The 12438-nt window shown below is 34.3% G+C and overlaps 1 protein-coding gene across 1 annotated transcript; it reads left to right on the top strand.

Annotated features, from left to right (window-relative positions):
* The first annotated feature begins 3690 nt into the window (after nucleotides 1-3690).
* Nucleotides 3691-11515, top strand: LOC125649949 (piggyBac transposable element-derived protein 3-like). Its single transcript, XM_056153391.1, has 7 exons — nucleotides 3691-3797; nucleotides 4804-4986; nucleotides 6411-6593; nucleotides 6882-7054; nucleotides 7755-7815; nucleotides 9802-9902; nucleotides 11421-11515. Exons 1-7 carry the CDS (start codon nucleotides 3691-3693, stop codon nucleotides 11513-11515), a joined length of 903 nt encoding a protein of 300 aa, XP_056009366.1.
* The last annotated feature ends 923 nt before the right edge of the window (nucleotides 11516-12438 follow it).

Genomic DNA, 12438 nt, shown 5'->3' with positions numbered 1-12438 from the left:
GAATTATTTCTTCCCCTAGGCACCTGATTTCACCTCTGGTGTGTCCAGGGGTCCGTGTTTGAGCAACTATTTATATTGTACTGCTTATAGGAGTTATGAGATTGATCACTGTTCGTTATCTTCACCTTTCATTTACAAGCGGTAAAACAATTTTATCTGAAACTTCTGCATCTTAAATTGATTAAGCGAAGCAAACGTTTTGTATAATAATTTAGGAAACGTTTTACAAGAATATTCAGGGTTCGGCATTGACAGATGTGTTAGCAAGCAGCGACACCTATGGGTTATTTACACATAATACCGTGTATGTGTGTACCTACAACAGGGAGTGTGGTATGCATAATACAACTGTACAATAATTCATAATCTTATTAAGTCAACAAGTTGAGCATCTTGTGTTTGATTTATTATTTTGACTTGGTAACCGCAGCACTCCAATCCCTAATAGGGATGACTTCTGTTATTATACCCCCCGCAACAAGTTGGGGGGGGGGGGGGGTATACTGGAATCGGGTTGTCCGTCTGTCTGTCCGTCCGTCTGTAGACGCAATGGTTTCCGGGCTCTAAAGCATTATCCTTTCCACCTACCGTCACCATATCATATATATGGACTACCCATGGGATGAAGATGTTCCCTATCGATTTTGGGGTCAAAAGGTCAAAGTTCACGCGCACTGGACATCGAAGTAGCGATATGGTTTCCGGGCTCTAAAGCGTTATCCTTTCCACCTACAGTCACCATATCATACATATGGACTACCCATGGGATGAAGATGTTCCCTATCGATTTTGGGGTCAAAAGGTCAAAGGTCACGCGCACTGGACATCGAAGTAGCAATATGGTTCGGTTTGTCATGCCATTTGTTTTTTACACTCAGAAAAGAGGTAGTTTATACCTATTACCAACACCCTTTGGAAGATTGGGGTAAGCGGGGGGTATTCTTAGTGAGCATTGCTCACAGTACCTCTTGTTATTATTATTTTATTCATTTATAAAGCGCAAAATTACAAATAGTTTCTATGCGCTGTACAACGTTTGTGCTAATAATCATTAATAATACACTAATAAAAGACCTGCAAGAGCTATAAAGGAAATGATAAAACAATAGAAAGAATTTAAATAAAACATGGTAGTAAAATGACAAAGTGGTCGACTTCGACTTGACAAGATACAATTCGCATACAGGTATTCGTATGCTGGATCAAAATTCAGTTTGCAAGAGCTTGCACATGGAATCCTTGATATTACACTGAATTTTACATTCACAGGCCAAATTCACGCTTGAACAAGAGTGTTTTTAGGTTCTTGCGGAATGCTCCATGTGCTTCAAGCTCTCGAAGTTCCAGCGGCAGTTTATTCCACAATTGTGCACCTAGTGTTTTTATGGCTCTTGCACCGTATTTGTTTGATGATTTCTTCCCTACCAGTTTCCATTGGTCGGATGATGATCTCAAGGTCCTATGTGGCTGGTAAACAGGACATAGCTCTCTCATGTATGGTGTCTCTCTGTCAGTTTATTTCTAAACTAAATACAAGTCCTTGTATCATTTAGATTCATAATTAGATGACCTTTAAATTCCAATTCAATTATATATTCTCAGTAAGCCTTTCGGCAATTTCATATACAATGTATTATGATTGATTGGAACATATTTTATTGTTTAAGTGCATACACAAATGGTTCGAACACAAGTTCTTTCAACTTACGGGGTTCTCGCCTTATGAAATAGGTCTGTTAATTCCTTATTATGGATCGTAAACTTCACCTTAGTTTTCATTGGTCCTTTTCAATCTTTCTTTTCCGCTGTATCTCTTCGGGTACAACACTAATCCGAAGAATATCACGAAATTTCAAATAAATTCATCCCAAATAAGGTAAATCTTTTATACACACCGGCCTCGTTCGCTTTTAAGATGTGATACATAAATGTATATTATATGAGGTGTACAACTCAATTCAAATATCTTTAAAATATCTAGGTCGAATAAAAGCAAGGTCGATTTTAAAAAAGCTATGTTTTGGGGAAATTATTGCAAAAATTATTTCATCTCTTACAATGTTGTTTTCGGGGTTGGACCAATATTCATTGGATATAAAATTTGAAAGGGGTTGAATTATAATTCAAATCTTTTTCAGTGTGTTATTTTATTTTTGAAACAACATACTGTCACAATACACGTATGAACACTTCGCTAAAGTTACGTCCCTTGTCCGCCATCTCCCGGATAAAAATCGTATTCCCCTACGTTGGCCTTTGTAATTTTCCTATCTGTAGCTTTGACATCTGTTAATTTTTCCATCAATTGCAGTCAACTACAATAATGCCCCAGATTGGGGCAACCCATTAACTTGTATGAAAACTTGGTAATTGGCTAAAATTCAAAGTAATAACATTTTACATTTGGTAAGGTAAAGAAGGAAAACTTGCTTTTTCACCGATTGACCTTTGGCTGACCCCGCAAAGGGACGTAACTCGCGGCGAAGTGTTGATACGTGTATCGGGGGGGGGGGGGGGGGCAGAAAATGACAAAGCCGGGGGAAAATATGGTACCCACGGGCACTTGCTTAACCCCTTCTCTACCGTACCGGTCAATTTGACCGGTGGCGCGTAAAAACAAGACTACGCAAAAGGAGTGCCTCAAAATCTTTGAAACTACGGCCATAAGATATATGATCTATATATCACATTTTTGGAAATTTTCTCTATTTTTTAACTATGTAAATTTTAAATAAAGCCACTGAATTAATAAACGCATTTAAAGTGAAAGATGGCTTCGTCTAAATATGACGCAACGCTTTGTCGCAAGGTTATTTTCCCCCTCGGTACCATTTTTTAAAAATTTTCCCTCTGAATGCAATATTTTTTATATGTTTGAAAAGCATATATTCCCTGCTTTCAGTGTATATAAAAATTATTTATAATGCCTGGCAATGTAATAAGAAAATAGCAATTGTTTGCACATGTACGTGTTCTTACGCTTTAATTTCTCAATTTTAAAACAGATCGGCGTTTTACCTATATTTGTATGTTGAAATAGGGAAAAGTAAATACAGCCTGTAAAAGTAGAGGGAATTTCCTTTTGATGACCCTTATTCGTGTTATAATTCTCGGTAGTTTTTATACAACGATAAAATGAAATTGGGACATGCGCGGTGCGGTTTTCATCAAAATTACTGACAAAATGACATCGCTGAATCCGATCGACTCGCGTCGCACAATAAAGTAGTGTAAAATATGTGTGTTGACCTCTATTGGTTACTTGCTTTTGATACACTAAATCAATATACACACATGTATGAAATAATTACCCTGGTATTCTCTGCTTTTAAAAAAACCAATAAAACCATTATTGATACATGTAGATCTATATATCAGAACTTTACACAAACCATTATATAAACTTATGTAAGTTCATGAAACACATAGTGGGAATGTATCGATAGAGTACGTATACATTGGGGGGGGATACATCAGATTTAGATATAAATATTATGTAACATTTTTCGGTATAGTTATATTTTTTCTGCCAAACAAAGAAAAAAATTAACAAGTCCGATGCTTTTTTTCGTGATCCGGATCCGGGGTTTACTGAGTGTGCAGGAGTAACACGTGTTTCCGTTTCACTGAAAACAACACACCGAACGCTAAGATTTCAACACTTTAACACTTATATATACAACCTTCACTATGGAAAACGACCTGATATCGGCAGAAGAAGAAGATGCCTTGGACCTCCTTTTGCAGGATACATTTGATGGCGATCCAAGCGAATCTGCATTCACTCTAAATGACATGTAACTTGAAATAGTCACAGAGGACTAGGAAAAAGTGCGCGAAAAGCTGTTCGTGGTTTTGTAGTGTTATGGAAATTTACAATATGATGCCATAATTTGTCGTTTCGTGAAAGAAAGTATATATATATATGATATCTACACAAAGTATGCAACATACAACTCTTTATTAAGAGCTGAACATAATAATATGATTTAACGTGTTCAATTAATTTGTCCTGGCCCGGCATTCATGGGCGCTCGTGTGCTCATTTTCTATGTTGATAAAAATCCTATCTTTCTATTCCGTAAAAAAAAAATTCAAACATGAATAATTAGGAAAAATCATATTGTGATGATAGAATTCATTATCATAATTTGAGTTATTTTTTTCATATTGTAGCAAAAACGAAATGCGGGGGGTGGTAAGGGGGGGGGATCGATTTACGAAAGGCTAATGGAGAAACCATGGTTTCCTTTTACACTGTATCTAAGTACATGCATTTTATACCCATGTAGTTAATAATATATGACAATAAATCACATGTTATCCATACCTGCTGGTGCTGGTGTGGCAGATGTGCTGTTAGTATTAGAATGCTCTAGGCCTATCGTTGAAATGATAATGTCCTATGGACCCGAGGTCTTTACTGAGATATAGTTTGATTATTCAAACCAGTGTGCTATGAGAGGATGAGCAGGTGCCCCATCTTGCCTAGATTTCTCTAATTTTGACTAAATCTACGCTTCACAACCAGTACCATGCAGGGGGATTTAGCCACTGTGCTCAAAACATTTCTTCAGTATTTACCCCCATGTATATGCTAGGCATAATGGTGACACCTACATGTACATAGTGCATATCAATGTTTTGCTTACCAAATATCACTTCAAATATGGGGATCTCTATTTGTAAATGAATTGACCAAAACTTCCATGCGAAGCTATCCACTGCTTCCTTGAATCTTACATTGCTTTAAAGCTTAGATCAGGAATGTTTAATTGTAATTATTTTTTCATCTTTAAAAAGGGTATTGGAATCCCAGTCCTCAGTGGGAAGTCCCCAGTTATCTTCCGCTGGCGAAGATCCACTGGCAAATCCAGACATGCATTGGAAGGATGCTGATGTCGAGGACACAGGGGTACCGGATCCAAGAACTGTGGCTTTTCACCTGGAACGACAACCTGGCATTCAGATGGGACGACTCTTGAGGTTGAGTATAGGGTGAAACCCATTTTACCGTTTATTGTTGCATTACTAGATATCACATACAGGTACATGCGAAACATAGAAGATACAAAAACATATTATTATGTTCCCCAAACGGAGTTTGGGAACATATTGGTTTTACTCTGTTTCTTAGTATTATTATTCCTTCTTTCTTCTTGTGACTTTTTTGTCTACGTGTGTTCTCACAAACTACATAAGGGATCACTATAAAACCTTTTTAGGATGATAGTATAGCATATGTAGATGTGCGGAACGAATGTCATTTTGTCTGATAATGTATGCATGTGCATTGGATTTTTTGTTTACAAACTTTGGAATCAGTCTAACTTTTTTATTTTTCAATGAAATCGTTCGATATGTATATCGTAGGTATCACTTGAGACCCTTAACTGTTTAGCATGGTCAAAATTACAATTTTGCATGTTCATGCACTTGTGCTTTAATTTGATTGGATATTATATAAACGTCTATAACTTTCACGATATTAAAGGAAATCCAATGATATTTACAGGATAGGTAAACATGCCAAATATCTACAGATCGGTGTAATAAAAATTGCAAATGCGCACGCACGTACATTGTCTTTTGAAGGTTCAATTCTTTGAATGACCATTACTTTTTTGTTTTTCAACAGAATCTTTTGAAACTTAGGTTATAAATGTATCTTGATATTCTTAACTCAAATCTATAGTCAAAATTACTTTCCTGCACGTGTGCTAAATTCTGATTCGTCGATTTTCAAATCGCCATAACTTTCTTATAATAAATGATGGAAACAATATGAAATTTATACTGTAAGTATATCTATCAAATGTCTATTGAATAGCATCAACAAAAATGCTGTGTCTTACTTACGAGCGCATGTATGCACATGCATTGATTTTGGTCCTTGTAGTTTTGAGTTGCTGTTAATTTCTCGTTTTTCATTGAACTGTTGTGAAACTTCTCTTGTAGTCATACATGTATATTTAGACTTGAAATGCATCAACATGGTCGAATTACTCAACAGCACGTGCGTGCATGTGCACAGAATTTTCAGATGTCTATAAAATATGCATTGGTATTAAATATGCATTGTAAAGCACCGTTGAGTGTACATAGTGTATGAAAAGGGTGCTATATAAATATGGTATTATTATAACTGATTTGTTTTAGCATGAAATGGACTGAACGTTATAAAATAGTTATATATTCAGACGCTTCACAGATTGATATGGTCAAAACCATTTGTACTGAAACAAATGACACTACTTGCTAAATGGGGGGATGTTTGGGGAACCTCTGTAACGGTCCCCGTTACAATTAGTACTAGTTCTGTTTCTGATAATAAAGTGTGCAAAGTGTTCCAAATGCTGACAAATAGGGTATGATGGCTAATACTAATTTTATTTGGAATTTTCTTTTAGATATGGGGCCAGATTGTTCAGAGAACCAGTAGATTTTCTGAAGCTGTTTTTGACGGAAGCTTTGGTTTTTTCCATCTGTGTTGCCACCAACCATTATGCTGAGATGGCCATATATAGAAGGGAAAGATTGTCGTATGCTTCCCAAGGAAGTTGGCAACCTCTCACTGAAGAGGAACTGTATAGGTATTTAATAATTCTAAAGTACCAGTATTGTTACAATGATTTTCAGGTTTAAATGAATTATAATTTGCATTGCAATAAGATTACCCTCTACCACAATTAATCTGGCTATACATCTTACATGTTCATATGATGTGTACTGCAATTACCTCAGATAAAATTTTATCATAAGTTTATAAATGTATAATCGTCAGAAAGAGTTGGTTATAGGAAACATTTACACGGCCATTTGCGTATTCAATTATTTTCATGCTAAGTAAACTTACTTTTGATAACAACTTTTTGTTTCAGATTTTTGGGCATTATCTTATATATGTTTGTCGTAAAGTTCCAGTCGATAGATAGGTATTGGTCAACGCATGCCCTATATCGGAACAACCCAGTGCCAGGAATTATGTCTAGAAATAGATTCCAGGCTATTTTGTCCTTCTTACAAGTAACTCCACCTGCTGATATCAATAAAGGTTTCTACTACTGTTTGTATAGCACATTTTATGAAATGTTCAGTTATAATATTTGCATGTGTGGGATTTATGTGAATAATTCATTAGATAGTTTATGATGAGATTCATGAATAAATTAAAAGGCAAATATATAAATTGGTAACATTTCTTTCCGAAAATGTATCGGCAAAAAACTTTATATGGCATATAGTTTTTGATCTGTCTGTTTGTCTAAGCTAAAAGCTTTAACAATGGTCAGCTTTTGAATGAGTAACAAGTTTACATTTGTATGCATTTAGAAAGAATTTTCCGGTGTTACCAAATGCTTATACTTTGTGACTTTAACTTTGCTGATATTGAAAGGCATTGGTGTTTGTCAAACACATTTACGATATTGCATTTTATATTTAATATATTGTATATTATTTCTAATGATTTCTTGTACAGTAAAGCACATATTTAACTTTGCTGATATTGAAAGGCATTGGTGTTTGTCAAACACATTTACGATATCGCATTTTATATTTAATATATTGTATATTATTTCTAATGATTTCTTGTACAGTAAAGCACATATTTAACTTTGCTGATATTGAAAGGCATTGGTGTTTGTCAAACACATTTACGATATTGCATTTTATATTTAGTATATTGTATATTATTTCTAATGATTTCTTGTACAGTAAAGCACATATTACAATGCTATGTTTTACTTCATCAGCTGAGAAGTTAACACGCATACAGTCGTTGGTTGAGAATTCGAAGGAATACGCAATTTCCGAGTTGCCCAATAGTTCTTTCCCTTTGTTGAACTCTTGCGCAGTGAGACGCAAAATGTATTTTCGTGCACACGCGGTGGGTACAAATGTTTATCGTTGTCTTCATATATTGCTGAAAGGATGTTTACCATACATCATGCAACAACCCAAACTGCTGGGACACACAATTTTAGTAAGATTATGAGTATTTGATAATGAAATAGCTCAAACAAAATCGATAATCACCATCTTTCTTTGAATTTGATTCAAGCGTGCAGAAGAGGAAATAAAAAATAGATTTCTTATTTAATTTAATGGCCTAATTCAAACAAGTATACAGAATTATATGCATTTTGTCTTCCTTATGCTTATAGAAATTAATTGTAATAGTTTGTTCGCTAAAGTATTGCGATAATTAGCCACAATACGGATTTAAATCTAAGCCCTGATTTCAAAAAGCCTAGTTAATTAGATAGGTAGTCACGTGGTACAGTGACGTCATATGTGACCTTCGTCGATCAACTTGTTGTAAAAGTAGTGTTAGATATGTTTAAAAACTCGGGTTTTAGGGGCCTAATTTATTTACCATGGATAACATTTATTTCGATGTTGACAAATTCCCCGAGTCTTATATCTTTTAGCTACCAGTGCATACAAATAGCGACCCAAATGTAGCGAGGAAAGCGAGTATGAAATCTGCATAGATTTGCGAGTAAATGATGTTTACATGGGATCACTGTCTAAACACTATTTGGTAATGTCATTTCTGTAAACAACTGTAATTAGCGTTGTTGCTTTTCTAAAATAAACAGTGCAATTATTATTAAATTTATTTTTGGAGAAGTTAGATAGGCCTAAATTATGATACGATTACGTATCATTGACAACTAGGCCTACTGTCACGGGTGCATTTCGGAAAAAAAATTATAATAATAAAAATGATCAAACTTATTGTGAAAATCACAATACTTTTAAATTATTTTATTCAAACAATTTTATTAATCATTATTATTTTTTATCTACTTAGGAAGTGGGAGCGCGGCATGCTGTTGTTGTAAACACACGGTGTACGCGTTCCTTAAAAAAAATGAAAGCATTATATAATTCAATTCAAAGTTGGGTTATATCATATTTTATTATTTATAATTGAAAGTTCAATTATCTTTTATCTTTAAATTTCTTTTTTTAAACTACCAGTTGGTAGACACGGCTAGCAAAGTTCTGCCTATATGTTGTTACAAGGTGAAGGTCAGTTGGTGCGAGTGTGTATTGAATTTGAGAGCAGAACGGAAAACATATGCCGTAGGCCTATATGTAACAGTGCGTAGCTTCGATAGAACCATTTTCTCGCAGTTTATCTACGTCTTTGTCCAAGTGCTTGTTTGAAAAAGTACAGAGACAAATTCTACTGGGTTTTTTTTTATGGCAAAGTCGTTGTGCCGACAAAAAATATTTACGTCTTCCTTCGAAAATTGAAAAAAAAAACACAGTCCAAATCCTCTCTACTGACAGCAAGTACACCCTTAAACGGCACAAAACACCCTAATGCAGTGTTATTTACAAGCCGATAATGTGATAATTGTTTGTTTGTCAATTAAATCTCATCTGTTTATGAAATGGCTAACAACTGTTTTCAAATCTTCTCGCTCGAGGTCGCATATGACGTCACAGATAATGGCGCGTAAAATATCGAAGAAAATATGCATATCGCAAGATTTGAATTTCATCGCTTTCAAACTCGAAAACTACGCAAACTGTTTCATTTAAAACACATGTAAAGTAGTTTTAGGCATGAAATGAATTAATTTTGCTGAAAAAATTAAAAAGTTTAAAAACATGCGATGTGTCCTTTAATGTATACCAACGGCTGGTATAAACAAAATTTACGCTTTCATAACCTTTATCCTTATTTACATAGCTAGTCTATAATATTTGTATAGATCTTGTACCCACCCAAACGTTCAACAGAACACTAAACGTACCTCCATCACAGAAGAGCTGATATCTCAGAACTTGCGTATTATACCAGCCTTACAGGGAAATAGCGGTAGATGAGAGAATGGTCGCCTCTAAGCATAAGTTCTCGGGTATTCGTCAGTTCATTAAAGGAAGTGAACATGAAAAAAATACTTGTTGCATAATAAACTTAAAATACCTCCTGAAACTGAATAGTGTAGCCTGAATCTAATTTGCTTGTTTCTATTACGAAATTTGATCAATTAAACACTCTAAGTTAAAGGTTTATGGAGGTCATCCATTATTTCCCAGTATGCATCTGTGCTATGACGTAGATGAGACACATGTTGTTGACTGGATCACTATTGCACAGCAGAAATTTATGGATTCATATTAGAATTGATGGATAAGGTTTTGGAGCAAAAAGAATTGAAATCAAATCTAATTACAATGCATTAAGAAAAAGAAGAAAACACTCCCACAAAATATATCCAGCTCCTCCCACTTCTGAACTTACTCAGAAGCACTACCGGTAGTACTGTTATATTTCAAGATTCCAAATCAATTAATTTTATTAGATTTTAAAATATTTGGAGATAATTAAGGTGACTGTCATAAAAGTACTGCAATATAGGCATATAGTTTATATATTTGATAATAATTGATGTACATGGACCACAGATAAATTTCGGAGATGCAATTTACAGGTATATTATTTATTTACACTAATAAAAATTACTTATTCAGAATCTGTATCAAAGTCTGAGGAATCAAGAAATCCTTTATAATTGCAGTGCTTTTAGGAAATGCTCCCTTAATTTATGTCACAATAAATGAGGGTAAAACTACTCTGATTTTTCCCCCCAAGAGCTGACCGCGTCTGACCTAGTTCATGTAGTTGATAAACTGTCTGTAGGCCATAAATCTTGATAGCATGCCTGCAACAGAATTCTTACTGAATTCTATCACGTGTGTGTGTAATTGGAAATATTTACACATAAATGCCATGTTATGTTTAGATTTTAATACATGTGAATACAGAAGGTATTTATCATTTTCGTGTTTTTCTTACTTGTTTAACAAGTTGTTAGCCAAGTCCTCTGAGATACATAAATCCATGGATAAATATAAGCTGTATCAATTATAACAGGACTTAATAGACACACCATGTCAAAATATGGGTGTAGAGAACCGCACTTTATGTGTATATCCATGTAATCTGACACAAAATGTTCAAACTCATGACAACAAAGACACCCCTTGAATGTACATAATTCCTCTCTCATTAAAATAAATATCTGGTAAAGAAGAATTATTCTGAGAAACAATTTCTTCCTCTGTAACATCAGGTTCAAACTGATATCCCATATTTAATTCACTTTCTGCTGATGACATTTTAACGTTGATGCTTACAATGTGCCAAAAATACACAAAGTGTCCTACTGACATCAGCATCAGTGCTCCCTCTATTGGATGCTAGGATATAACCCAGCAGGGAGGTAATAATTTTTTTCAAAATGGCAGCTCCCAAGGATTGAAAAGATTAGTTAATCTTTATGAAATATCTCCCTACTAAAGAAAGCTACATCTTAATGATTTTCAGAATTCATTATATACATCAAAATGACAAATTTAAACCCTTTGTCACATTTTCATGTTCACTTCCTTTAAAGACAAACCTGTTCGCTTTGGAATAAAGCTTTGGGTTGTAGCATGTAATATGTTTGGCTATACATACAACTTTGTTGTCTATCTTGGTAAAAAATAATAATGTTTTTACAGATAAAACAAAGGGTATTGGATTTAATGTCACTATTTCATTGTATAAACCTCTTTTTGATCAAGAATATAGGTTGTTTACTGATTGTTTTTATACATCTATAGCTCTTGGTAAAGAATTACTAGCTAGGAAAATTTACCTTATTGGTGTATTGAAATCGAATAGCTTGTCTATACCTGATGAACTTAGAAATGTGAAAATGTGGGTAAGAGTAGCCACTAAAGGTGATTTTAGATGGCACAGAGTTGATGAATTTGTATTTGTGCAATGGAAAGATTGTAAGGAACATATGTAGTTACATGTTATATGCCTACCTCAAATCAGGGCACATATTGATTTAAAAGACACTGTCATTTTGTCTTTAAAAACCTCTAAAAAGTACCGGTAGAGAAAGGGTTAATATTTTTCATGGTAAGTTAATGTTTTAAAATATGTATGCATTAGTATGAAGTATATGAATCGGTGGATTATGTGGATAAATTCCCGTACTCTCTGTAATTTCTGCTTCTCTTCGTCATTTAAGCCTTTTGATTTTACAAAAATGCTGACCTTTTCATAACAGTGTTGCATACAATAATTTCCGTTGTTTTCCGTTCCGCGTTTTAGCAACACCCTAAAAATAGATGAGGTGATTTTAATCACATTGTCGCCTTCACCTACATTGTATGAGTGAAATATTCTAGAATTTAAAACATGACAAAATACAATGAACACATTTCTACATATAATTATACAAGCTAGTTCTAAACACCATTAGGTAAACAGTACACAAAAGAAGTCAACTAATTGTGTTGTGTGTATCCCTAGTTACCACTAATTAAATATATATCAGCTGAATGCAAATATTAACGAGATATTACTTATGATTAATGGCTCATATTTCTTTCTAAGTCAATTGTCTAACTGCGTCA

Source organism: Ostrea edulis, chromosome 2 (assembly GCF_947568905.1).
Source record: "Ostrea edulis chromosome 2, xbOstEdul1.1, whole genome shotgun sequence".
Classification (NCBI taxonomy): Eukaryota; Metazoa; Mollusca; class Bivalvia; order Ostreida; family Ostreidae; genus Ostrea; species Ostrea edulis.
This window is presented reverse-complemented; position numbering and strand designations above follow the sequence as displayed.